The sequence below is a fragment of the Panthera tigris genome (assembly GCF_018350195.1).
Source record: "Panthera tigris isolate Pti1 chromosome D3 unlocalized genomic scaffold, P.tigris_Pti1_mat1.1 chrD3_random_Un_scaffold_51, whole genome shotgun sequence".
NCBI lineage: Eukaryota > Metazoa > Chordata > Mammalia > Carnivora > Felidae > Panthera > Panthera tigris.
In genome coordinates this window covers 336726-363478 of record NW_024962167.1, presented here as the reverse complement: position 1 = coordinate 363478, position 26753 = coordinate 336726, and the positions used below count along the sequence as shown (strand labels likewise).

Below are 26753 nucleotides of genomic sequence, written 5' to 3'. Positions count from 1 at the left end.
GCAGGCACAGACAACTCCCTTCAGATTCAACAGGAATAGGTCTTCTCCACAGCATATCATAGTGAAACTGGCAAGTTACAAAGAGAAAGAGAGAATTCTGAAAGCAGCAAGGGACAAACGGGCCTTAACATACAAGGGTAGACACATATGGGTAGTAGCAGACCTGTCCACTGAAACTTGGCAGGCCAGGAGGGGATGGTAGGAGAAAGTCCATGTGCTGAATAGGAAAATATGCAGCTAAGAATCCTTTCTCCAGCAAGGCTGTCATTCAGAATAGGAGAGATGAGCTTTCCCAGAAAAACACTAAAAGGGCTCATGACCACTAAACCAGCCCTGCAGGAGATCCGCAGGAAGACTACGTGAATGGAATGTTGCCAAGTCTACAAAGGACCAGAAACATCACCACAAGCATGAAACCTACAGACAACACAATGACACTAAATCCATATCTTTAAATAATCACTCTGAATGTGAATGGACTAAATGCCCCTATCAAAACACACAGGGTATCAGAATGGATTAAAACAACAACAACAACAACAACAGCAACAAAATCCATCTATATGCTGTCTACAAGAGACTTATTTTATTTTATTTATTTATTTTTTTTAATTTTTTAAAAATGTTTATTTTTGAGACAGAGAGAGACAGAGCATGAACGGGCGAGGGGCAGAGAGAGAGGGAGACACAGAACCGGAAACAGGCTCCAGGCTCTGAGCCATCAGCCCAGAGCCCGACGCGGGGCTCGAACTCACGGACCGCGAGATCGTGACCTGAGCTGAAGTCGGACGCTTAACCGACTGAGCCACCCAGGCGCCCCAAGAGACTTATTTTAGACATGAGGACACCATTAGATTGAAGGTTAGGGAATGGAGTACCATGTATTATGCTACTGGAAGTCAAAAGAAAGCTGGAGTAGCCATACTTAGATGAGACAAATGAGATTTCAAACTACAGACTCTAACAAGAGATGAAGAAGGGCAATATGTCATAGTTGAGGGATCTATCCATCAAGAAGAGCTAACAATTGTAAATGTTGGTGGCCCCAACTTGAGACCCCACAAATATATAAATCGATTAATCACAAACATAAGCAATCTTATTGATAATCATATGGAAATTGTAGGTGACTTTAATACTCCCTTACAACAATGGACAGATCATCTAGGCAGAAAATCAAGAAAGAAACAAAGGCTTTGAAGGATACACTGGACCAGATGGATTTGACAGATCTATTCAGAATTTTTCATCCAACAGCAGCAGAATACACATTCTTCTCGAGTACACGTGGAACATTCTACAAAACAGGTCACACAGCGGGTCACAAAACAGCCCTCAATAAATATAAAAGAACTGAGATCATACCATGCATATTTTCAGATCACAACACTATGAAACTTGAAATCAAACAAAAGAAAAAGTTTGGAAAGCCTCTGAACGCATGGAGGTTAAAGAACATCCTATTGGAGAAAGAATGGGTCGACCAGACGATGAAAAGAGAAATTTAAAAAATATGGAGGCAAATGAAAATGAAAACATGACAGTCCAAACCCTTTGGGATGCAGCAAAGGCATCCCTAAAAGGAAAACACATTGCAATCCAGGCATTTCTCAAGAAATAAGAACAATCCAAAATACAAAATCGAACCTCACACCTAAAGAAACTAGAAGAAGAAGAGCAAAGAAACCCTACAGCCATTAGAAGAAATAATAAAGATTAGAGCAGAAATAAACACTATAGAATCCAAAAAAAACCCCCAAAAAACAAAACACAAAACACAAAAGGGTAGAACAGATCAGTGAATCTAAGAGCTGCTTTTTTTTTAACGAAGAAATAAACTTGATAACCCCCTAGCCAGCTTTCTCAGAAAGAAAAGAGAATCCAAAGAGATGAAATCATGAATGAAAGAGGAGAGATCACAATCAACACCACAGAAATTCAATTATTAGAGAATACTACGAAAATTTATATGCCAACAAACTGGACAACCTGGAAGAAATGGACAAATACCTAGACAACCACACACTACCCAAACTCAAATGGGAAGAAATAGAAAATTTGAACAGACCCATAACCAGCAAAGAAATCCAATCAGTTATCAAAAATCTCCCAATAAATAGGAGTCCTGGGCCAGAAGTCTTCCCAGGGGAATTCTACAAGACATTGAAAGCAGAGTTAATACCTATACTTTTCAATCTGTTGAACAAAGAAATGGAAGAAAAGCTTCCGGACTCACTCTGTGAAACTAGCATTCCCTTGATTCCCCAACAGATAGAGACCCCACTAAAAAGGAGAATGACAGGCCAATGTTCCTGATGAACATGGATGCCAAAATTCTTAACAAGACACTAGCAAATCCAATTCGGCAGTGCATGAAAGAACTCTTCACCATGATCAAGTGGGATTCATTCCTGGGCTACAGGGCTGGTTCAATATTCGCAAATCAATCAAAATGATACATCACATTAATAGAAGAAAGGATACGATCATCCATATGATCCTGTCAATAAATGCAGAAAAAAACATTTGACAAACTACGGCATCCTTTGTTAAGAAAAACCTTCAAGAAAGTTGGGATAGAAGGAACATACCTTAACATCATAAAAGCCATATATGAGAAGCTCGCTGCTAATAGCATCCTCAATGGGGAGAAACAGAGAACTTCCTGCCCCACCCCCACCGGAGATAAGGAACATGAAAGGGATGTCCACTCTCACCAGTGTTGTTTACCATAGTGTTGGAAGTCCTAGCCTCAGCAATCCCAACAAAATGAAATAAAACTCATCCAAATTGGCAAAGAAGAAGTTAAACTTTCACTTTTCGCAGATGACATGATACTCTACATGGAAAACCTGAAAGACTCCACCAAAAAGCTGCTCGAACTGATACATGAATTCAGCAAAGTCACAGGATACAAAAATCAACACACAGAAATTGATTGCACTTCTATATACCAATAATGAAGCCACAGAAAGAGAAATCAAGAAACTGAGCTCATTTACAATTACACCAAGAACCATAAAATACCTAGGAATCAACCTAACCAAAGATATAAGAGATTTGTATCCTGAAAACTATAGAAAAATATCAAAGAAATTGAAGAAGACACAAAGAAATGGAAAAACATTCCATGCTCATGGACTAGAAGAAGAAATATTATGAAAATGTCGATACGACCCAAAGCAATCTACACATTCCATGCAATCCCAATCAACACTGCACTGGCACTCTTCTCAGAGCTAGAACAAACAATCCTAAAATTTGTATGGAACCACAAAAGATCCCAGATAGCCAAAGTAATGTTGAAAAAGAAAACCAAAGCTGGAGGCGTCACAATTGCAGACTTTAGCCTCTACTACAAAGCTGCAATCATCAAGAGAGTATACTATCGGCACAAAAAGAGACACAAAGGCGAATGGAACCGAATAGAGAATCCAGAAATGGACCCACAAATGTATGGCCAACTAAACCTTGGCAAAGCAGGAAAGAGTATCCAATGGAAAAAAGATAGGTTCTTTAGCAAATGGTGCTGGGAGAGCTGGACAGCACCATGCGGAAGAATGAAACTGGACCAGTTTCTTACGCCATACATAAACTCATAATGGATGAAAGACCTCAATGTGAGAGAGGAAACCATCAAAACCCTAGAGGAGAACACAGGCCACAACCTCTTTGACCTTGGCCACAGCAACTTCTACTCAACACATCTCTGAAGGCAAGGGACATAAAAGCAAAATTGGACTATTGGGACCTCATCGAGGTAAAAAGCTTCTGCACTGCAAAGGAAACAATCCACAAAATTAAAAGGCACCAATGGGACGGGAGAAGATATTTGCAAATGACATAAAGGATTAGTATCCATACTCTATAAAGAATTTACCAAACTCAACACCTGAAAAACAAATAATCCAGGGAAAGAATGGGCAGAAGACATGAATAGACACTTTTCCAAAGAAGACATCCAGATGGCCAACAGGCACATGAAAGGATGTTCAACGTCGCTCATCATCAGGGAAATACAAATCAAAACCACATTGAGATACCACCTCACACCGGTCAGAGTCGATAAAATTAACAGCTCAGGAAACAACAGATGTTGGTGAGGATGTGCAGAAATGGGAACTCTCTTGTACTGTCGATGGGAATGCACAGTTGGTGCAGCTGCTCTGGAAAACAGTGTGGAGGTTCCTCAAAAAAATAAAAATAGAATTACCCTACAACCCAGGAATTGCACTACTAGGCATTTATCCAAGGGATACGGGAGTGCTGATTCAAAGGGGCACATGTACCCCAACGTGTATAGCAGCACTATCAACAATTGCCATATTATGGAAAGAGCCCAAATGTCCATCCACTGATGAATGGGTAAAGAAGACATGGTTCATATATACGATGGATATTACTTGGCAGTGAGAAAGAATGAAATCGTGCCATTTGCAACAACATGGATGGAATTGGAGGGTAGTATGTGAAGTGAAATAAGGCAGTCAGAGAAAAACAGATACCATGTTTTCACTCATATGTGGATTTTGAGAAACGTAACAGAAGAACATGGGGGAACAGAAGAGGGAAAAATCATTTCAGACAGGGAGGCAAACCATGAGAAACACTTAAATGCAGAGAACAAACTGAAGGTTCATGGAGGGTTGGGTAAAGGGGAGAATGGGTGATGAGCATTGAGGAGGGCACTTGTTGGGATGAGCACTGGGTGTTGTATGTAAGTAATGAATCATGGGAATATACTCCCAAAGCCAAGAGCACAATGTATACACTGTATGTTAGCTAACTTGACAATAAATTATATTTAATTAATTAATTAATTAAACTATAGCCATGTGTGTGTGTGTGGGGGGGGGGGTGGAATCTAACAATACACTAAGGGAAAATTTGTTATGACCAAATGGTTTTTATCCAAGAAATGCAGAGTTGGTTTAAGATTCAAAAACCAATTAGTGTTATTCACCATATTAACAAACTTTTAAAAAAGGAAAATTATATGATCATCTCCGTAGGTTAAATAAGTCCCTTGTCAAAATTCAACATCGCATTCCAGATAAAAACTTTCAGCAGTCCTGGAATACAAGGGAACTTCAATATGATTTAAAACAAAACAAAACAACTCATGATAACTCTACAGCTAACGTTACATGTAATGGTAAAAAACTGAATGCATTTAGAAGATCAGGAAGAAGACAAGTAGGACATTCACTGAATGACTTCTTCTCTTCAGCACTATACTAGCAGTTCTAGCCAACGCAATCAAACAAGAGGAAGCAACAAAGGACATCCAAATAGAAAATGAAGTGAAACTGTCTCTATAGCAATGCCATGGTCACAAAATAGAAGTTGGCAAACTCCCACCTGTGGGCCACGTTACTTGTTTTGGTAAATTAAATTTTATCACAATACAGCCATGTCCATTAATGTATGCAGTATCTATTGACTAACCTTATAGTACAATGGCAAAGCTGTTTAGTTGCGACAGAGAATGTATTAGCTACAAGTCTACAATATTTACCATTGTTAGTAAAATAGTAATTAAAAATGAATTTTAATGAACTTTGCTTATGTAGAAAATCTGACAGAATTAAGAAAAATGCTACTAGAATTAATGAATTTATAGCGGTACATGGATGACTCAGTCGGTTGAGTGTCTCTTGATTTCAGCTCAGGCTATGATCCCAGAGTCATGGGATGGAGCCCTATGACAGGCTCGCACTGAGCATGGAGACTGCTTAAGATTCTCCCTGTCTCTCTCTCTCTCTCTGTCTCTCTCTCTCTCTCTGTCTCTCTCTCTCTGCCCCTCTCCCCTGCTCATGTACTCTCTCTAAAATTAAATATATATTGGGGCGCCTGGGTGGTGCAGTCGGTTAAGCGTCCGACTTCAGCCAGGTCACGATCTCGCGGTCCGTGAGTTCGAGCCCCGCGTCGGGCTCTGGGCTGATGGCTCAGAGCCTGGAGCCTGTTTCCGATTCTGTGTCTCCCTCTCTCTCTGCCCCTCCCCCGTTCATGCTCTGTCTCTCTCTGTCCCAAAAATAAATAAAAAACGTTGAAAAAAAAAATTAAATTAAATATATGTATACATATAAATTTATCAAGGTTGGAAGATACAGAATCATTACACAAAAATCAACTGTATTTCTATATACTAGCTATAAAGAATCAAAAATTAAAATTTCACGGCGCCCGTGTGCCTCAGTTGGTTAAGCGCTGGGCTCTGGCTAAGGTCATGAGCTCAACGTTGGTGAGTTCAAGCCCCACGTCGGCTCTGTACTGACAGCTTGGAGCCTGGAGCCTGCTTCAGATTCTGTCTCCCTCTCTCTCTGCCCCTCCCCAACTCATGCTCTGTCTCTCTCTCAAGGGTAAACAGTACAAAAAAATTTAAATTTAAGATATATTATTTACAACTGCACTGAAAATAAAAAATAATCACAGTTAATATCATAAAAGACAGAAAGACCTATACATTAAAAACTACAAAATATTACTGAGAAAATTTTAAAAGACCTATATCAAGGGAGAGATACATCCTCTGTTCAGGGGTTAAAAAATTCAATATTGTCAAGAAGTCAATTCTCCCCAAATAAATCTGTAGATTCAACATAATCTAAACTTCATTTCCCGGAGACCACCAGAGTTGGGGGTTTTTTTGTTTGTTTGTTTTTTTAAGAAACTGACAAACTATTCTAAAATTCACATGGAAATGCAAAGGATCCAGTGTAGCAAAAGAACACTGAAAAGAACCAAGCAGGACGACTAACACTACCTGATTTCAAAAATTCTTATAAGCTGGCAGTGATTAAAACAGCATAATATTGGTCCAAAGATGGCCAAAGAGATCAATGAGACAGAATAGAGCCCATAAATAAACCCACACATATATGGCCAACTGATTATGACAAAGGAGCAATGGCATAAAGTGGAGAAAACACAGCCTTTTCAATAAACGGTGCTGGAACAACTGGATATCCATATGCAAAAGAATGAACTTGTATCCATACTTTATATCATAAAAAAAGAATATAAAATGGGTCATAGATCTAAATGTGAGACCTCAAACTATAACACTTCTAAAAGAAAGCATGAGAGAAAAACTTTGTGACCTTGTGCTAGGCAAAGATTTCTTAGATATGGAAACCAAAACCTACAATCATACAAGAACAAATGAATGCGTACACTGGACTTCACCAAAAAGAAAAACTGCTCTTCAAAAACACTGTTGAGAGAAGGAAAAGTCACAGACTGGGACAAGAAAAACCTTGCAAAAAAAAAAAAGAGAGGTGATAAAGGAACTGTATCTAGCTCTTTCCACCATCTTTCTGTGCCACCATCATGATGCATGTGAATGTCATGGCAGATGCTCCCCAAAGCATAACAATACTGAAAAGAGAAGCAAACGCCAGGTTCTTACTAGGCCGTGCTCCAAAGACATTGTCCACTTTCTAACTGTGATGATGAAGCATGGTTACACTGGTGAATTTAAAATCATTGATGATCACAGAGTTGGGAAAATTGTTGTGAACCTCACAGGCAGGTTAAGCAAGCATCGAGTGACTGGCCCCAGAACTGATGGACAATGCAAAGATCTAGAAAAATGGCAGAATAATCTGCTCAGTTTGATTTCATTATACTGACCACCTCAGCTACAGTCATGGACCATGAAGAAGCAAGATGAAAACACACAGAAGGAGAAATCCTGGGATTCTTTTTCTAGGGATGTAATACGTATGTGCAAATAAAATGCCTCAATGGAAAACAAAAACAAAAACAACCACAAAAAAAAAAAAAGAAAACAAAATAAGAAGGAACTGTGTCTAGAATATACAAAGAATTCTGAAAACTCAACAAGTAAGAAAACAAACAAATTTTTAAAATAAAAAACGATTTGGACAATTCAAAGAAGATATACAGATGGCAAGCAAGCATGTGAAAATATGGTCAACATCGTCAGTTATTAGGAAAATGTATATTCAAACCATAATGATATATAAAATATCCATCCGAATGGCTAGGATTTAAAAAGCTGACAATATTAAGTGTTCATGAATATGTATGTAGGAATTGGTGCTCTCACAGACTGCTGGTGGGAATGGAAAACGGTACAACTCCTTTAGAAAACGATTTGGCAGCTTCATAATAAGGGAATATAAAGGGACATGAGATTTTTAAGGGTGATGAATATGTTAATTGTCTGGATTGCGGTTATCGTTTCATACGTGTAAACATATGTCAAAACTATCAAATGACACACTTCATATATGTGCAGTTTACCTAACTAAAGCTGTTGGAAACGAAAAGCTCTTTCACAGGAAGAAACGTCTAAAACAGTGGATAAGACACAGACGGAAAGAAGGATGTCAAACAATGCAAGATGAAGCCAGAGGACTGTGGCCTTTTAACCTAATAGCAATGAGAAGTAACAGCTAAGCTTTAAGCAAGGAGGTAACATGAAGAAATACACATTTTTTAAAAAATATATAATAATTATGGTTGCAGTGCAGACCAAGGTCCTGGGAGGTTGAACGGCAGGGAGAACGGTCCTGAGGTTATCTCAGTCATCTAGGAGAAAAATAATGACCTGACCTGGGTGAAGGCACAGAAGAGAAGCAGAGTTAACAAACACGTTAGATGTGCCATTTCCACTAAGAAAGGTACAGTAGAAATGATGACTCTTTGGCTGAGAGGATACAATAGTTCTCCTTTTATTTTAATATAAAACATATTTCTGAGATGAGCAGCTCTACAATACAGCAGTGTTCTATGGTGCAGTACTAGGCAAGGTGTGCACCTATCACTACAGCCATATACGTAAAAAGCCTTCCTACCTTTACAATCCATGCCAAGTTGTTCAATCAGCAACATGAAATTCTTAGAGTAAGGCAACTCACAATCCTCTGAGGCTGTTTCAGATTCAGATGACTGAATGAAGTCGACAAGGTCATCCATAGAAGTAATTTGCTTTTTGACCTACAAATAAAGAATACCATTTCAAAATGTCCCCCAAATATTTATAAAATATACAGGGTGTAGAGAAGCGATAAATACCCATCTTTTTATAAAAGCAAACACAGGGGCACCTGAGTGGCTCAGTCGGTTGAGCATCCGACTCCATTGTGGCTCAGGTCATGACCTCAGGGTTCCTGAGTTTGAGTCCCACGTTGACCTCCACAATGTCAGCATGGAGCCTGCTTGGGATTCTCTCTCCCCCTCTCCCCCTGCCCCTCCCCCCCTTGTGCATGCTCTCTCTCAAAATACATTTTAAAAATAAGTGAATAAACATTTAAAAGCGAAATCACAGAGACTTTTTAAAAGAACGGATTTTTATCAAACAGACACCGTTATCAATAGCTAGTATTTCTAAGTAACTTTTTCACAGCAAATGTCTCTACAACAAAGGAAGATTTTCTGTTTTTTCACTACATCTTTCATAAAGTATTTTTTTTACCACCGAACAATATCTCTAATAAATATTTATCAAAATAATATAATAAAATAATAATAAAATAAATAAATAAAATAAAATTACATTGTCTATTTTTCTTACCTTGTTCTTTTTCTTAGAAATTTTCTTTGCAGGTCTGAAAAAAACCCAACAATTCTTTTCAGGCAAATATTAAATACTTAAAATACAAAGAATACTTAAACCTATTGTTTCTGATATAAAATCTCTGCATTTGAAACTAATTTTCTACAAAGGGGATTAAACAATAGAGTAACATTAAACAGCATAGAAAATATACTACTACTAATATTAACAAAGGATTAGACGTATCCAGTTGTAATATATGTGCTGCTGAAGCGAGAACAACAAAGTACTAAATTTAGATAAAAACTAACAAAAGCAAAGGAAAATCCTAAGGCTACTTGCATTATTTGATAGGCATGATACCATTGTTTTTGTTGTGGCCATTTTTACTAAAAATAAGCTTTTACAAGCACTAAAACCTATTTGGAAAGTGCAAGTTAAGTCCCTATATGAAAGGACCCCTTTTTAACAATCGTGATATTAACGTGTTGAAGACTCACTGTGCAACTACTCTCTAGGCATTACTATGAGCACTTTACATGTCTTCAAGGTATTTGAAGCCCCACAACAATCTTATGAAGTAGGATATTATAGTCGGTATTGTACACAGGAAGAAAATGAGGCACAGAAAGTCGAAGTGACTTGCCCAAGAAGCCCTAATCGCTGGCCAAGAACACACCCTGAATTCAAACCCAGGAATGTGCCTTCAAAGCATGTGTTTGATAACATGTGGTTAAAGTAATACTTAAGTGTTTCTAACTAATATAATAGCAAATGAATCTACATTATTATTCTATTTCTAGCTATAGCTGTACATAACAATTTCTGAATCTTACACATTCTTTTAAGAGACTTTATGCCTAGGCAATATTGGAAATCTACTTTCAATAAACTGCAGATTTGCTTCTTCTACAGAAGTTCATCAACAGGCATTCATTTGTTCATTCAACTGTTTATTCCCACATTCAACACATACTTCTTGAACATATAATCTGTGTCAATGACACTGTTGGTACAGGAAGCATGGCTTTTGTAATTTAGAGCTTTCCAGTCCAAAAGGAATAATCTGTCATGGGTTACTAGTTTATTTTCCAATTGTAAAGAAACAAAATCTTCCCCTTTCCCCAGAAAGTAAATAAATATTAACTTGATATAACCAGATACTTTCAAGTCCCTAACAAAATCATAGCTATTCATGACGCTATCAAAGGCACTGAATATCTAAAATCATCAAGGAAGGATTAGTTCTGTTCAGAATGGCCTCAGTGTTTGCATACATTTATTATAAGTGTGAGTGTGTGTGTGTGTGTATATATATATATATATATATACACATACACACACACAAATACTTAAATATACATATAGAATTTATACACAGGTATACATTATATATATATATATATATATATATATATATATATATACATACATATATATATATATACTTGCATACATACATATATATATTTTTAAATCTGCACATTCAATTATAGGAGAATACCCCATTGTGGAACCAATTCTGAATAAACCAACTTCTTCCACAAAATTACATGAATAGGAGTACTAAAGACAGTTACTATAATCTTTAAAAGATACTGTAATACACTCAACAAACTTCCTAATGTTTGGAAACGCAAACAAAATTAAATTAACTAACCATGTCTATCTCTATTGATCATTTCCAACAGCATACATACTCTAAAAGCTCCCATCTTAAAATAAAAAGAGCAAGAAAATGCCTTTGCAACTCACATTCTTTTTCAGTTATCATCCATTTCTCTATTACCTTTCCCAATTAAAATGCTCTAAGGAGTTGTTTACACTTACTCATCTTCCACGCTTCCATGGTGACTACTGAAACTGCTCCTTGACAAAGTCACTTACCCTCATCACAACTTTTCAAGCAGTGTGTTTGATATGTTGAGTTATTTCTTGCTTTAGCTTGGACCTACCTACACTACAGCATCTTATTTCCACAAAAGGTAATCACTGCTAAAATTCCTTCACAGGCACATAAAGAATTTATAGATTTTACCTGCTTTCATGCTGATCCTTTTCACTGAAATGGCTGCCATCATTCTTTTGTAGTGGACCACCAGTTAGGGAATCGGCCTTCTTCAACACTGGTGTGATCACAGATCCTTTTGATGTCCCTTTTTCATTTTCACCTTCCTTTAACTTCTTCATATGTAAACCAGTTTCACTCCTTAAAAAAAAAGCCATTAAAAAGCCATAAAAAAGCCAAAGTTTTCTAATAATTTTGCTGATAAAGAATAAAAAGACAATTTTCATCAAGTTCTGAATTTTACCATTCTGACTTAATTTATTAATTCAGAGGACAGTGCTGAAATACCAACCACATACAAGGAAATACTCATCTGTTGCTTCAAACACAGATAAATATACAATTATAATACAATGTGATTTGTAAGAATTGACATGTGAAAAGCTGTAAGTGAGAACAAGAAAGGCTTTATTGAAGAGGGAAAGGAAACAGGAGAGGTCACCAGGAAAAGAAACGGGAGAAAACCATTTTCTTAGAGATTAGAATGTAAGCACAAAGATTACATAGATGTCATCTAGGTGCCTTGAAAGGAAAAGTATACTTTTAGGAACCTGGAAAAAAAGCATAAGATACATGGAACCAAGTAGTAAGAGTCAGGAAAGAAATTCTGACTCAGACATGGGAGTAATAACTAGATTTGTGCTATATTTTCGGCTTTTGTTTTAAATATAAAAATGCTTCATTTCAACAAAGTTTTGAAATAGCATGAGGTCCATATAACATGAAAGAAGAAATCAGGGAAATATCTTAGGGGCAAAACTACTTTTAAAATACCCAATATGTCAGAGTGATATCAGTATCATAGCTGAGTAAGATGTACCTTGTTGCGTCTCCCCACCTGCAACAAACTGGCATCTTATCCACCCAAGGGCAAAACTACCTTTGCAGGAGCTGTGGGAATCTAGCACCATATTCCGAGGGACCGAGGAAAAGTCTTGCCTACCCGTGCATCAGGTAACAGGCATACATACTACAGTCTAAACTGTGGACCTAGCAATAGCCCATAAAGTGCCTCCAGTCCCTCCCTCTCAGCCACATCTGGGAGTCCCTCCCTAGAAAACACTGTCTAGGATAATCAGCCGCGGATGAGAGAGCCTTTTTTGGAAAACCAGGTGTCCTGCAGAGAATTTCCAGCATACCACTGGAGCAAAAAAATCAGGGTTGGACACACTGAAGAGGTAGTCATTAAAGACTGGAGGAGGTGACTGCTACTTCAAATGCAAAGACAGCAATGCAAAATTGCAAAGAATATAAAATATCAAGGAAATATGATACCATCAAAGGATCACAATAATCTTCCAGGAATCAATCGGAAACACATGGAGATCTGTAATTTATTCAAAAGAGAATTCAAAAACAGCAGTTTTCAGGAAACTCAGTGAGCTACAAGAAAAACACAAAAAGCCAACTCATTAAAATCAGAAAAACACTCTATGAATAAAATGAGAAGCTTAACAAAGAGCTGGAAATAGTAAAAACTGACTAAACAAAAATCCTGGAGCTGAAGTGTATAATGAAGGAGATGAATAAAGCAAGAGTGATCACTGACAGGAAATGGATCAAGCAAAAAAAAAATGTGAATTTAAAGACAGGAACTATCAAATTATCCAGTCAGCAGAAAACAAAGTGAAAAGAATGAAAAAGAGTGAGGGAAGACTATGTGACTACAAGTGAACCCTCATAAGGCTACTAGCAATTTCTCAGCAGAAACCTTACATACCAGGAGGCAGTGGGATTATACATATTCAAAGTGCTAAGAGAAAAAAGACTACCAATCAAGAATACTTTACTCAGCAAAATTACCCTTCGGAAATCAAGTCAAATAAATACATTTGATACACTGCATTAACAGGATAAAAAAAATCATATGATCATCCCAGCATGTGAGGAAAAAGCATTTGACAAAATTCAACATCTTTTCAGGATAAAAACTCTCAATAAAGTGGGTACTGAATTATCACACCTGGACATAGTGAAGTCCAATATGATAAGCCCATGGCCAACATCATATGCAGTGGTAAAAAACTGAAAGCTTTTACTCTAAGTTCAAGAACAAGGCAAAGTTGCCCACTTGACCACTCCTATTCAACAGGATACGGGAAGTCCTAGCCAAAGCAGTCAGGCAAGAAAAGGAAATGAAAGGCATCCAAATCAGAAAAGAAGACATAAAACCATCTTTGTTTGCAGATTATATGTTCTTATATATAGAAAATCCTGAAGATACCACCAAAAAGCTTTTCTTTTCAAAGGATGAAGCATACAAAATTAACATAAAGATGCAGGGGTGCCTGGGTGGCTCAGTCAGTTAAGCTTCTGACGTCGGCTAAGGTCATGATCTCGTGGTTTGTGGTTCAAGCCCTCTATTGGGCTCTGTGCTGACAGCTCAGAGCCTGGAGCCTGCTTTGGATTCTCTCTCTCTCTCTCTCTCTCTCTCTCTCTCTGCCCCTCCCCTGTCCACACTCTGTCTCTTTAGCCTCTACTACAAAGCTGTGATCATCAAGACAGTATGGTATTGGCACAAAAACAGACACACAGACCAATGGAATAGAATAGAGACCCCAGAAGTCTCTATTCTGGGGTCACAAATGTATGGCCAACTAAGCACTGACAAAGCAGGAAAGAGTATCCAACGGAAAAAAAAAAAGACAGTCTCTTTCTTCTGGGAGAACTGGACAGCAATATGCAGAAGAATGGAACTAGACCACTTTCTTACACCATACACACAAATAAACTCAAAATGGATGAAGGACCTGAATGTGAGACAGGAAACCATCAAAACCCTAGAGGAGAAAGCTGGAAAAACCTCTTTGACCTCCGCTGCAGCAATTTCTTACTCAACACATCTCAAAAGGCAAGGGAATTAAAAGCAAAAATGAACTATTGGGACCTCGTCAAGATAAAAAGCTTCTGCACTGCAAAGGAATCAATCAACAAAACCAAAAAGTAACCGACAGAATGGGAGAAGATATTTGCAAATGACATATCGGATAAAGGAAGGGCTAATGTCCAGAATCTGTAAAGAACTCACCAAACTCCACACCCACAAAACAAATAATCCAGGGAAGAAATGGGCAGAAGACATGAATAGACACTTTTCCAAAGAAGACATCCAGATGGACAACAGACACATGGAAAGATGCTCAATGTCACTCCTCATCAGGGAAATACAAATCAAAACCACACTGAGATACCACCTCACGCTGGTCAGAGCGGCTAAAATGAACAAATCAGGAGACTATAGATGCTGGCGAAGATGTGGAGAAACAGGAACCCTCTTGCACTGTTGGTGGCAATGCAAACTGGTGCAGCCACTCTGGAAAACAATGTGGAGGTTCCTCAAATGATTACAAATAGAACTACCCTATGACCCAGCAATAGCACTGCTGGGAATTTACCCAACGGATAAGGAGTGCTGATGCATAGGGGCACATGTACCCCAATGTTTACAGCAGCACTTTCAACAATCGCCAAATTATGGGAAGAGCCTAAATGTCCATCACCCGACGAATGGAGAAAGAAGATGTGGTTTATATATACAGTGGAATACTACTTGGCAATGAGAAACAGTGAAATCTGACCATTTGCAACAACGTGGATGGAACTGGAGGGTATTATGCGAAGTGAAATAAGTCAGGCAGAGAAAGACAGATACCATATGTTTTCACTTATATCTGGATCCTGAGAAACTTAACAGGAGACCATGGGGGGGTGGGGCAGGGGGAAAATGTTACAGAGAGGGAGGGAGGCAAACAATAAGAGACTCGTAAACACTGAGAAGCAACTAAGGGTTGATAGGAGATGGGGGAGAGGGGAAAGTGGGTGATGGGCATTGAGAAGGGCACCTGTTGGGACGAGCAGTGGGTGTTGTATGGAAACCAATTTGACAATAGATTATATTTAGTAAAAAAAATTACGAAATCAACATCAAGAAATCAGTTGCATTTCTACACACTAACAATGAAATAGCTGAAAAAGAAATATAAGGAAAAAATCCCCTTCCCCCAAACATCAAAAAGAACAAAATACTTTGGAATAAATTTAATCAAGGACTTTCTGAAAGATAGGTACAGTAAAGACTACAAGACATTGGAAAAGAAACAGCAGAGACACAAACAAATGGGAAGATACCCCGTTGTTTATGGATTAGAAAAATTAGTATCATTAAATATCCACATTACCTGAAACCACCTACAGAGTCAATGCAATCCTTGTCAAAATTCCAATGACCTTTTTCACAGAAATAGGAAAAGCATTCCTCAAATGTGTAAGGAACAAAAAAGACCCCAAATAGCCAAAGCAATCCTAAGAAAGAAGAACAAAGCTGGAAGCATCACACTTGCTGGTGTCAAACTATTACAAAGTTATGGTAATAAAAACCGTATGAAGTTGCACAAAAACAAACACAAACATGAATGAAACAGAATCAAGAACCCAGAAATAAACCCATGCATGAAGTCAACTAAAAACCCATGCATAAAGTCTCTTTGTTAAGAGACCCGAGAATACTCACAAGAGAAAAGGTAATCTCTTCAATACATGATGCTGAGAAAAGTGGACATTAACATGCAACAGAATAAAACTGTGCCTCTACCTTACACCACTCACAAAAGTTAACCCAAACTCAAATAACGACTTCCATATAAAATCTTAAATCATAAAACTCCTAGAAGAAAACACAGGATAAAAGCTCCTTGGCACAGATCTTACGAATGATTTAGGATAGGACATCCAAAGTACAAGCAATAAAAGCAAAAACAACCGACGCAATCAACAATGTTTCCGCACAGCAAAAGAAACAAGCAACATGACGGAAAGGCAACCTATGGAAAGGATGAAAACATTCGCAAGCTACAAATATGAAAAACGTCAATATCTAAAATGTGTAACGAATTCGTACAACTCAACAGCTAAAAACAAATATAATTAAAAACTGGGCAAGGCACCTTCATAGACGTCTCTCCTCAGAACATATTCAGATGGCCAAGGGTACACAAGAAGGTGCTCGATATCACTATTCATCAGGGCAATGCAAATCAAAACTGCAGTATATAGATATCACTTTGCCCTATTAAAATGGCTATTGCCAAAAAGACAAGAGATATCGTTGGCAAGGATGTACAGGAAAGGAATTCCTTGTACTGCTGCAGGACTGTAAATTGGGACAGCCACTATGTAAAACAGTATGGTGGCTCCTCAACACACTAAAAATAGAACCTCCATATGAGCCAATAATCCCATTTCTGGGTATATATCTTAAAGACATGACATCCTTACCTTGGAGAGATAGCTGCAGCCCTCTGTTTATTGCAGCATTATTTACAATAGTCAAGAAACAACCTAAGCATCCATCAATGGATCCATGCATTAAAAAATATGGTATATATTTACAATGGAATACTTTCAGCCACAAGCAAGAAGGAAATCCTGCCATTTGTGACAACATGAGTGAAACTTGAGGGCTTTATGCTTAGTGAAAAGAAGTCAGACACAGGAAGACAAATACTGTATGATCTGACTTATATGTGGAATTAAAAAAAAAATGCACGGAAAACAGAACAGACTGGTGTTGCCAGGGTTAGGAGGCTGTGAGAAATGGGTAGATATTGGTCAAAGGGTACAAACTACCTGTTACAAGATTAATAAATTCTGGGGATTTAATGTGCAGGATGGTGATTACAGTGGACAATACTGTATCATATCATTTGAAAGTTGCTACAAGAGTAGATCATCACAAACAAGAAAGGATAATTATGTGAGGTGATGGAAGTATTAACACTATTGTGGTAATCATTTGACAATATAAAAGTGTATCAAATTAATACAGGTATACCTTACAGTTACACAGATGTATGTTACTTATATCTCATAAATCTGGAAAAACTTCAAAAATTCAAAAGTACTCATATTGGCTGAGTCCATTAAGTGTATGACTTTGGCTCAGTTTGTGATCTAAGGGTTTGTGGCTTCGAGCCCCACATCGGGCTGTGTGCTGACAGCCCAGAGCCTGGAGCCTGCTTCGGAACCCTCCCTCTGCCCCTCCCCCACTCTCACTTTGTCTCTCTCCAAATGAATAAACGTTTAAAAAAATTTAAAAAAAATGATTTGGTAACTTTTGTATACTTTTAGCCTAATATCTAGTCCTGATAGAAAATACTGGGAGATTCACCAAAAAGAAAATTATAATTCTTTTTTCATGGGCTAAATGCATGCAACAGAATATTATTACCATACAGCTACGTACATTTCCAAAAAGAATGAAATTTCCCACAGATTATTTAGGACTTAAACATGAGCCCCGAAGAGCACCAAAAACAGAAACAAAACTAGCAATTGTGTTTTTTTCAAAAAACTGTTATACAGATAACTTTTCTTGTTGAAATAACATCCAAGAAAAGAAGAATCTTTCTGAAAGCAATTATCAAACAATTCCTCTCGACCCAAACATCAAAAATGAATCTGTAATTATAGAATTTAAAATGGCTTTCATTTTGAACCCAGTCAATACAAGCAACTTTTAAGTAGAAAACATCTGGTGAAAGCCACCGCAAACTTAGAAAAAAACAAAACAAAACAAAACAAAACAAACCCCCCCTAACACGTAGCCATGGTAACAAGAAGCCACCAGAATCAGTTTTAAATGTGTTAATCAATGCCCACCAGCCCTACTCACCAACCAATCCATTTCAGCTCCTTCCTTCTGAAAGACAGCCAATAAAGGACAAAAACCACTCCAATACACATGCTTCAGCGTGTGCTGCCAACCAATCCACAACAGTCTCCAAGCACCTGAATAAGCATGGTGCTTCCAATGATGACAAACCATTTAATTTTCTGAAAGTCCCCCAATCCTTAAACTCCACTCTTCCCCAAACCCTGTATAAGAATAGCAGACTCCTCTGTTAGAAAAGACTATACCTAACCAGCATAGCTCGCTCTTATTTGTAAGCGATAAATTCCAACTTCATCTTTTTATTTCGGATCTTGAGGGCTCAGAATCCTTTGGCAAGAATCTTTAAAGTCGTATAATAATTTGCCACCATATTTTAGTTTCCTTAATAAATATAAAGGAAGTTTGCTATTCCTTTGATACATTTCACCATAATTAAAACTAACATAAATACAACTAAAAGAATAAGTCGCAAGTAAACACAATATTGGGCCGCCCAAACCCCCCCCAAAGATGTATATAACTGGCAGGTTTAGTTGTCAGAATGAACCCATGCCAAACTTTGTAAAAGTGAGGACTAGTATTATGTTAGAAACAATACACACAGGTTAAACTCTGTTCACTCAATAAACATTACCGAATAAGTACTATATAGACTAGAACATTTTCTAGGCACTGAGGACATGGCAATGAACAGATAACAATCCTACTCATGAGTGAAGTAAACCTACAATAACAATAAGCTACACAGGCCAAACATGCAGTATTAGAGGAGAAAAACTAAAGCAGAGAAATCACATTTTGAGGTGTTATAGGGAAAAGGGGAGTTGAAGTACTAGTCAGGATGGCCAAGAAAGGCCTTGCTGAGAAAGTGACTTTTAAGCAAAAACCTGAAAGAAAAAACAAACAAAAAAGGAAAAAGCAAGCCATGAGGTATCTGAGGGAAAGCATTCCAGATAGAGTCAACAGCAAGTACAGACATATGTCCAAAGTACTGAAAGAGTAGTGAGAAATTCAGTATGGCTGGACAGAATGAAAGGGGTAGAAAAAAGTTCAAATCAGAGAGAGAGAGAGAGAGAGGAGGAGACACCTGATCATATATAGGCCTTGTCGGCATTAGGAAGAGTTTTGGCATGTACTCTGAGTGAAATGGAAGGCAATTAGGCTTGAGCAGAGGAAGGACACAATCTGACTTACATTTTACTAGATCCAATGTGTTTAGAATTAACGGAAACAGAGGAAAAACAAAAGAAGAAACAAACAAGAAGACCAGTTAGTTACCTAGTACTCCAATATAAACAACAGATGATAGTCTCTTGGCCATGGAAGATGTGTTTGGATTCTGGATATATTTGAAGGAAGACCGGACAAGATTCGCTGACAGATGAGATGTGATGTGTATGAAAAAGAGAAAGAAAAATAGAAAGAAAAATAGAAAGAAAAAGAAAGACAGGACTCAAAGATAATACCAAGTTTTTTAGCAGAGCAACTCATAGAACTGTTATTAACCCAATTAGGAAAGACATGAAAGGCAAATATTAAGAAAGAATATCAGGAGTTCAATTTGGGACATGTTAAGTTTGCAATAGCTATCCAGAAAGAGGTATCAAGTAGGCAGTTTGATATGCGGGCCTGGAATTATGGAGAGAGAACCGGGCTGGAGATATAAACTTGAGGATCATTAGAATATACAAGATAGTAAAAGTCAAGAGAAGGAAAATCAAAGGCCAATTCCTGGAAGACATCAATGGGTTAAAAGGTGGGGGACGAGGAGAAACAAGCAAATCAGGCTGAGGTGTACAGACTAGAAAGGCAGCGGCAAAATCAGGTGAGTGAGTGATATCCTACAAGCAACATGGAGACAGAACTTGGGAGGAGAGAGTTTTCCATTGGGTGTAATATTTCTGAAAGGTTAAGTCAAATGAGATGTATGAAATTAGGTTTAGATTTAGTAAAGTGAAAATCGGTGGTAACCTTGAAAAAACAATTCTGGAGGAGTGAGAGGGAAAATTGCTACAATGAATTCAAGAGTGGATGGGAGGGAGGGAAATCAGGATCAAAGAGTGAAGAAGGCTCTTGAAGGATTTCATAGCTAAGTGGAATGGTCATGGTTGATCTAATTTTCTATTATTGCTGTAGTTTTCAATTGTTACATAATGATTAGGTAGTAATTTGCAATATTTGGAAGTCTTAAAATTGCATATATGTGACACTAGTTTTTTTTGTGTGTGTTTTGCTTTTTTTAAATGCCACACCAAGGTACTAAATAACTCACAAAATTATACAATGAGAAGAATCCTTAAAATTTTTCTAGATATATAATATTATATAAGCTGATTACCATTTTTCTCATGCTTAGAAAGACCACGGAAAAACTAAGTTTCAAGGGCAGTATTTTGTGCTTGATAAAAATTATGGAACTCTAAGGGCACCTGGGTGGCCCAGTCCATGAAGCATCCAGCTCTTGATTTCGGCTCAGGTCATGATCTCTAGGATCTCTAGCATCGAGCTCTGCACTGACAGCACGGAGCCTCCTTGGGATTCTCTCTCTCCCTCTCTCTTTGCCCCTCCCCCACTCATGTGTGCATGCTCGCTCACTCTCTCTCTCAAAATAAACAAACACTTTTAAAAAAGTCACCTAACTCCAGGCTATTACATACTATCCAAAGTAATTAGTCCCATTAAAATTTTATACACAGAAGTAAAAGGGGGTGGGAATGCAGAAAATAGTCCTACTTTGGGAACTGAATTGTCATCAATTGTATAACATGAAGGCACTGTTGAAAAATTGGTGTGGTGCATGTTGAAATATATTCTCTAAAAAGGCAGGATAATGGAATGCAAGCAAGGTACCTTTATGAAAACGATTCATTGCATTATCAGCATCTTGGTTTATAGCACAGGGGTCATGAAATGTTTATATAGAATATGAGACATGTTGCCACGTGAAACCTCTTGGCAATATTCAGATTAAGCTGAGGGTCCAACATTGGAGCACTCATGCACTGGGAAACAAAACCAAAAATCTAATAGCTAGCAATTTTGTTGGTAATGAAGTAGACTGCCAGTGTAGCAGGGAACTTCCTTTTGCAATTCAGTAGATATTAAAAGTATTCTAACAAAATGTGCATAAGACATGACATCAAACCAAACCAAATGCTTTAAATATACTTTGTTAAACCAGCAGGACACATAGACCTAAATTCATTTTTTAAAATGGTCACCTATTCCATTACTTTAGAGAAGTGAAACTTAACTTCCTTATTAATGAATGGATATTTCGCCTATCTCTGGGGCACCTAGGTGGCTCAGTCTGGTGAGCATCCGACTGTTGATGTTGGCTCAGGTCATGATCTTGTGGTCGTGAGATCGAGCCCTGTGTTGGCCTCTGCACTGTTAACGTGGAGTCTCCTTGGGATTCTCTCTCTCTCCCTCTCAGTCTCTGCCCCCCCTCGATGCTTGGGCTTCTGAGTGTGCACATTCTCTGTCTGTCTCTCAAAAGAAGAAAATAAACATTTAGACTGTCTCCAAATGTTTGACATGGGAATGCTATAATAAATATCCTTCACATATACACGTAACATATTTATATAAGTAACCTTAATATATCTGTCCTATTTTGTATATGTAATAATATATAATAAATGCCCTTACAGTGTGTGTGTGTGCGCGTGTGTGTGTGTTTGCACGCACAGGTGCACGCCCTTGCTTGTAGAAGTCACGTATTTCAGAAGGACCCAGTCCTGGCAACGAAACCATTGGAATAAAGGGATGACCTACCTGAAATATTTTTCTCATGTTATATTATTTATTTTTGACAGTGACAGAGACAGAGCACAAGCAGGGGAGGGGCAGAGAGAGAGGGAGACACAGAATCTGAAGCAGGCTCCAGGCTCTGAGCTGTTAGCACAGAGCCTGACGCAAGGCTCAAGCTCGTGAAGTGCAAGATCATGACCTGAGCCGAAGTTGGACGCTTAACCAACTGAGCCACCCAGGTGCCCCGACATATTTGAAATTTTGAAATACACCGTTAAATCACCTTTCCAAAAGGAGTTACCAATTTCATCCAGCCACAGTGTCTAAGAATGTCATTTTCCTCACATTTCGTAACTTTGGTTATTTTTTTAATAAAATATTTATCACTATGACTGCAAAAAATGGTATCTCGTTGGTATTTACATTTTTCTCATTAGCACGTAGGATGAAATATCTCCACGAAAAATACGAAATTTGTTCATCGTGAACATTAGCTCAAACTAGAAAAGTTTGTTGCATAGGAAAATAACAATGACCTACTATTTAAATATTGCTATAGGCTTACCTATCGGAATCTTTTTTTTCTCCAATAGGCAATTGATGGTTATCAGTTTTTCCATTCTGTCTTTGTGGAATTAATCCAGCAGCCGCAGCATCATGTATGTTTTCTGATACTTCCATGTCACTTCCTCTGTGCTTCTTTTTTTCTTCAACCTTTAATGGAACTTGATACTAAAGGTAATTGTTACTTTAGTCAATAAAAAGAAGTTTTTTCATTAGTTTCATCAGTTGACACTTAGTTTGTCATAAATTCAATGGAGGAAAATATTTTGTGTTTACTTTATCATTACAAGTAACTGTAATTTTTATAAACTCTGCTTCATTTCTGTTGAAATTTAAAAAAAGCAAAAGTTACCAATATTTCTAAAAGGGCTTTCTTAATTTTGTACTCTTATTCATATCCACACTTTGCTACCGAGAATTCCCCACCCACCCCCACCCCATCTGACCAAGAGATACAAAGAAATAAAAAGACAAAAGACAAAATTTGTCCTTTTCTATCCTTACCACCTGGGTTTTACACAACAGCCAGATTTAAAACATGGGACATGGAGGTGCTCCAGTAACAAAAACAGGGAGCTTTCCTCTTTCTGCACGGAGCTATTCTTTCCCTGACTGCCTTTTACAATTCTTTTTCTTTCGGATCCTAAGGTTCTCAAAAACAGTGACAGTGTCCCCTAAAATTTATGAACCAAAGTTTGCCACAACACAAAAGGAACAAAGTGAAACGGACGTTAGGGTGGAATTCTGGGACATTAGTAATGCTCTCCGAATCTCACATTCAATAACCATAACATTTTATAGGGAGAGGGTATAAACGTAATGATCACCTGTAATTCCATTTGCTACTGATAACGCGAGTAAAACTCGAAAAGGTTAAATGATTTGTCCCAAGTTCCTAAAGTGGCATTACCTAGCATTCTATGGCGCCAAAAGAGATGATACAATTCTTGAATGCTGACTCAGAGAAATGACCACAAATTCATTAAATTAATCAGACGCATGAAAAGTGTGCCTTTGGCACAGTAAATTAATACCTTGATAGGGCACGAGGGGATTAGCTACTTATTCTTCTAAAGGAGGGTATCTCTAGGTTTTGTCTATTTCTAAACTCCACACATCTCAAAACTCAGTTTTCTCCCTTGGAGTTCAATACTGAAGCTTTGCCGAAGGTTTGTGCTACCTACATGGTAAAAATCATACAGGCCAAAAGGTATCATACTTTATTGAACATAAAGTGAAGGGTTGACTCAACAGAAACATCTGAGAATGATGATTTTAAAAATGTGGGGAAAAAAGCAGTGATAATACAAATAGCTGTTATTGAGCCTATCTCAAAGGGGTCATGTTGAAATTCTAAGTTCCAAGATTGTGAGTAAAGCAGACAAGACTGCATATATTTGTGGGCAATAAGCTTAGGAATTCCCTGAGCCAGCACTGATGGGTGAACCAGGCATAAAATATTACAAAGCCATAGGATGCTCACACCCAAGTTTGGGTAAACAAGATTAGGTAACTAAGTAGAGAGAGGGCGGGGCAAAGGCTCCAAGACAAAGGTGTGTGAGGGAAACCAGATTAGATATGCAGGAGGACACACTCCCCAATTTAGTACTATGGCAGAAAGCTGCTTTCACAGGAAGGAAGGACCAAATTAGGTAGACAGGTAAATAGGGCTATAGGCTGTAGGCTGCAGGGTGAAGATGCCCAGAGGGGAGCTAATTAGCAAAAGAAAGGTGCCTTGTGGATCCTGAGGTAGCATCCCTCTTCTCCCCTAGACTAGCTAAGATAAACAGAGAAGCTGCCTCAGGTCTGCTGTTAACAACCATCTGCCAGGCGCCAGGATTTTGTTTTATATTGACCCAAACCCCCAACACCCTGTATCTTCAAACCCCCTTTCCCTCATGCCCATGAGTTCATGTTCACAGATTGGTTGTCTCTTTGTGCACGTCCATCACCATGTTTGGAAGCCTTCTGATCCTAATAAAAACAGAGCAAGGACCCTTAATCCGGGCTCCTGTGTTCTCGGGGACATTAGCTGTCTCTCCCATTGTAACCCTCCATCCCGCTGCTGTCTTGCTAGACAAGCAAGAACCCTAGACCCAGAGTCTACAGACACATACTGAAGCAATAAATAGACTGCTTTAGCTGGGAACATTTGTGTATATTCCTTCTCTTAGTTATTGCTTCTTTCCCATTTTATTGTTTATGGAAATGCAATTTATATTTAAGCCAATATGTTTTGTAAAAAACCTGGAGATTATTATGTTTTTTAAGCAGTTTCTTTATTGGTTATTCTGGTTCATGAGGTCACATGGTACTTACATAGCTAAGTTGGTTTCCCAGTTCATATACTACTTGGAAGACTGACACAGAAACTTTAAGGAAAACAAATCATAAGAATGTTTTCCTGAACTCCTATTTGTTAGATAGCAGAAATAATCTATTTCCAGACACAATTACTTATTTAGACAATTCCATTGTATGCACACTCTTGTTCTCTTGAGTGGAAAATCAGAATGGATCAGATAATTGCTAAAGAGAAAAAACAAGAGTAACAGCAAGGCGGACCTCTATCTCTTTTGGAGGTTGAACTTTCTCTCTTTCCAAAGACAGGAACTCTACTTGTGACATGCCTATCTCATTCTTAAACCTTTGCATATCTTGATGTAATTCTTCACTTAGATATACTTCAGATGCTGGAAAACGAGATGCTGAAGAAGAACTCACAATTTCTAATTCAGAATCAATACTTTTATAGTTATGAGTACTGGCATTATCTGTATATAATGGCTTCTGGAAAAAAGTCTTGTACTGGTTTGTTTTCTCGTAAGTGTTTGTGACAGCAGAAATATCATCCCTTTTTGTTTGAACCGTGCGTTTCATCACATCGCAGCAGGCAAGCCACAAATCAAAAAGGCTCTCTGAATCACTAGACTGAGGTCTAATTTACAATCGGTGGTGTTTGGGTCCATATTTTTTGCCATTTGCATGTCAAACTCTTGGCCTTCCTTCACTTTAAATGTAACTAGTGGGTTCCTTGCTTTTTTTATTTTCTATATCATTTTAAAAATCCTCATTGTTGTTAAAAAGATGCTCAATGTCTGGTTTGTTCTCATTTTCATAGTCTGATTACTTTCTTTCTTTCTCTTTTTTTAATATGAAATGTATTGTCAAATTGGTTTCCATACAACACCCAGGGTTCATCCCAACAGGTGCCCTCCTCAGTGCCCATCACCCACCCTTCCCTCCCTCCCATCCCCCATCAATCCTCAGTTTATTCTCAGTTTGTAAGAGTCTCTTATGGTTTGGCTCTCTCCCTCTCTAAGGTTGTTTTTGTTGTTTTTTTGTTTTTGTTTTCACTTCCCCTCCCTCATGGTCTTCTGTTAAGTTTCTCAGGAACCACAAAAGAGTGAAAACATACGGTATCTGTCTTTCTCTGTATGGCTTATTTCACTTAGCATCACACTCTCCAGTTCCATCCACGTTGCTACAAAAGACCATATTTCATTCTTTCTCATGGCCAAGTAGTATTCCATTGTGTATATAAACCACAATTTCTTTATCCATTCATCGGGTGATGGACATTTAGACTCCTTCCATAATTTGGCGATTGTTGAAAGTGCTGCTATAGGGGCACCTGGGTGGCTCAGTCGGTTAAACGTCCGACTTCAGCTCAGGTCATGATCTCACAGTCTGTGGGTTCGAGCCCCACGTCAGGCTCTGTGCTGACAGCTCAGAGCCTGGAGCCTGCTTCGCATTCTGTGTCTCCCTCTCTCTCTGCCTCTCCCCTGCTCATGCTCTGTCTCTCTCTGTCTCAAAAATAAATAAAAACGTTAAAAAAAGAAAAGAAAAGAAAAAGAAAGTGCTGCTATAAACATGGGGTTACAAGTGCCCCTACGCATCAGCACTCCTGTATCCCCTGGGCAAATTCCTAGCAGTGCTATTGCTGGGTCATAGGGTAGATCTATTTTTCATTTTTTGAGGAACCTCCACACTGTTTTCCAGAGTGGCTGCACCAGTTTGCATTCCCACCAACAGTGCAAGAGGGTTCTTGTTTCTCCACAATCCTCGCCAGCATCCATAGTCTCCCGATTTGTTCATTTAGCCACTCTTGACCGGTGTGAGGTGATAGCTCAGTGTGGGTTTGATTTATATGTCCCTGATGATTTGCTTTC

The 26753-nt window shown here is 38.2% G+C and overlaps 1 protein-coding gene and 1 pseudogene across 1 annotated transcript in view; one reads left to right on the top strand and one right to left on the bottom strand.

Annotated features, from left to right (window-relative positions):
- Nucleotides 1–26753, bottom strand: part of LOC122236225 (ankyrin repeat domain-containing protein 26-like) — a gene marked incomplete at its 3' end in the record, with an annotated part of 86158 nt that overhangs the window by 20840 nt on the left and 38565 nt on the right. Inside the window, exons 11-14 of the mRNA XM_042977115.1 lie at nt 22583–22749; nt 11565–11735; nt 9545–9578; nt 8826–8967 (exon numbers count right to left, since the gene is read on the bottom strand). Of these exons, the coding sequence (XP_042833049.1) occupies nt 8826–8967; nt 9545–9578; nt 11565–11735; nt 22583–22749 (514 nt within the window). The remainder of the gene's footprint in view (nt 1–8825; nt 8968–9544; nt 9579–11564; nt 11736–22582; nt 22750–26753) is intronic.
- On the top strand, nt 7333–7714 carry LOC122236227 (annotated as a pseudogene).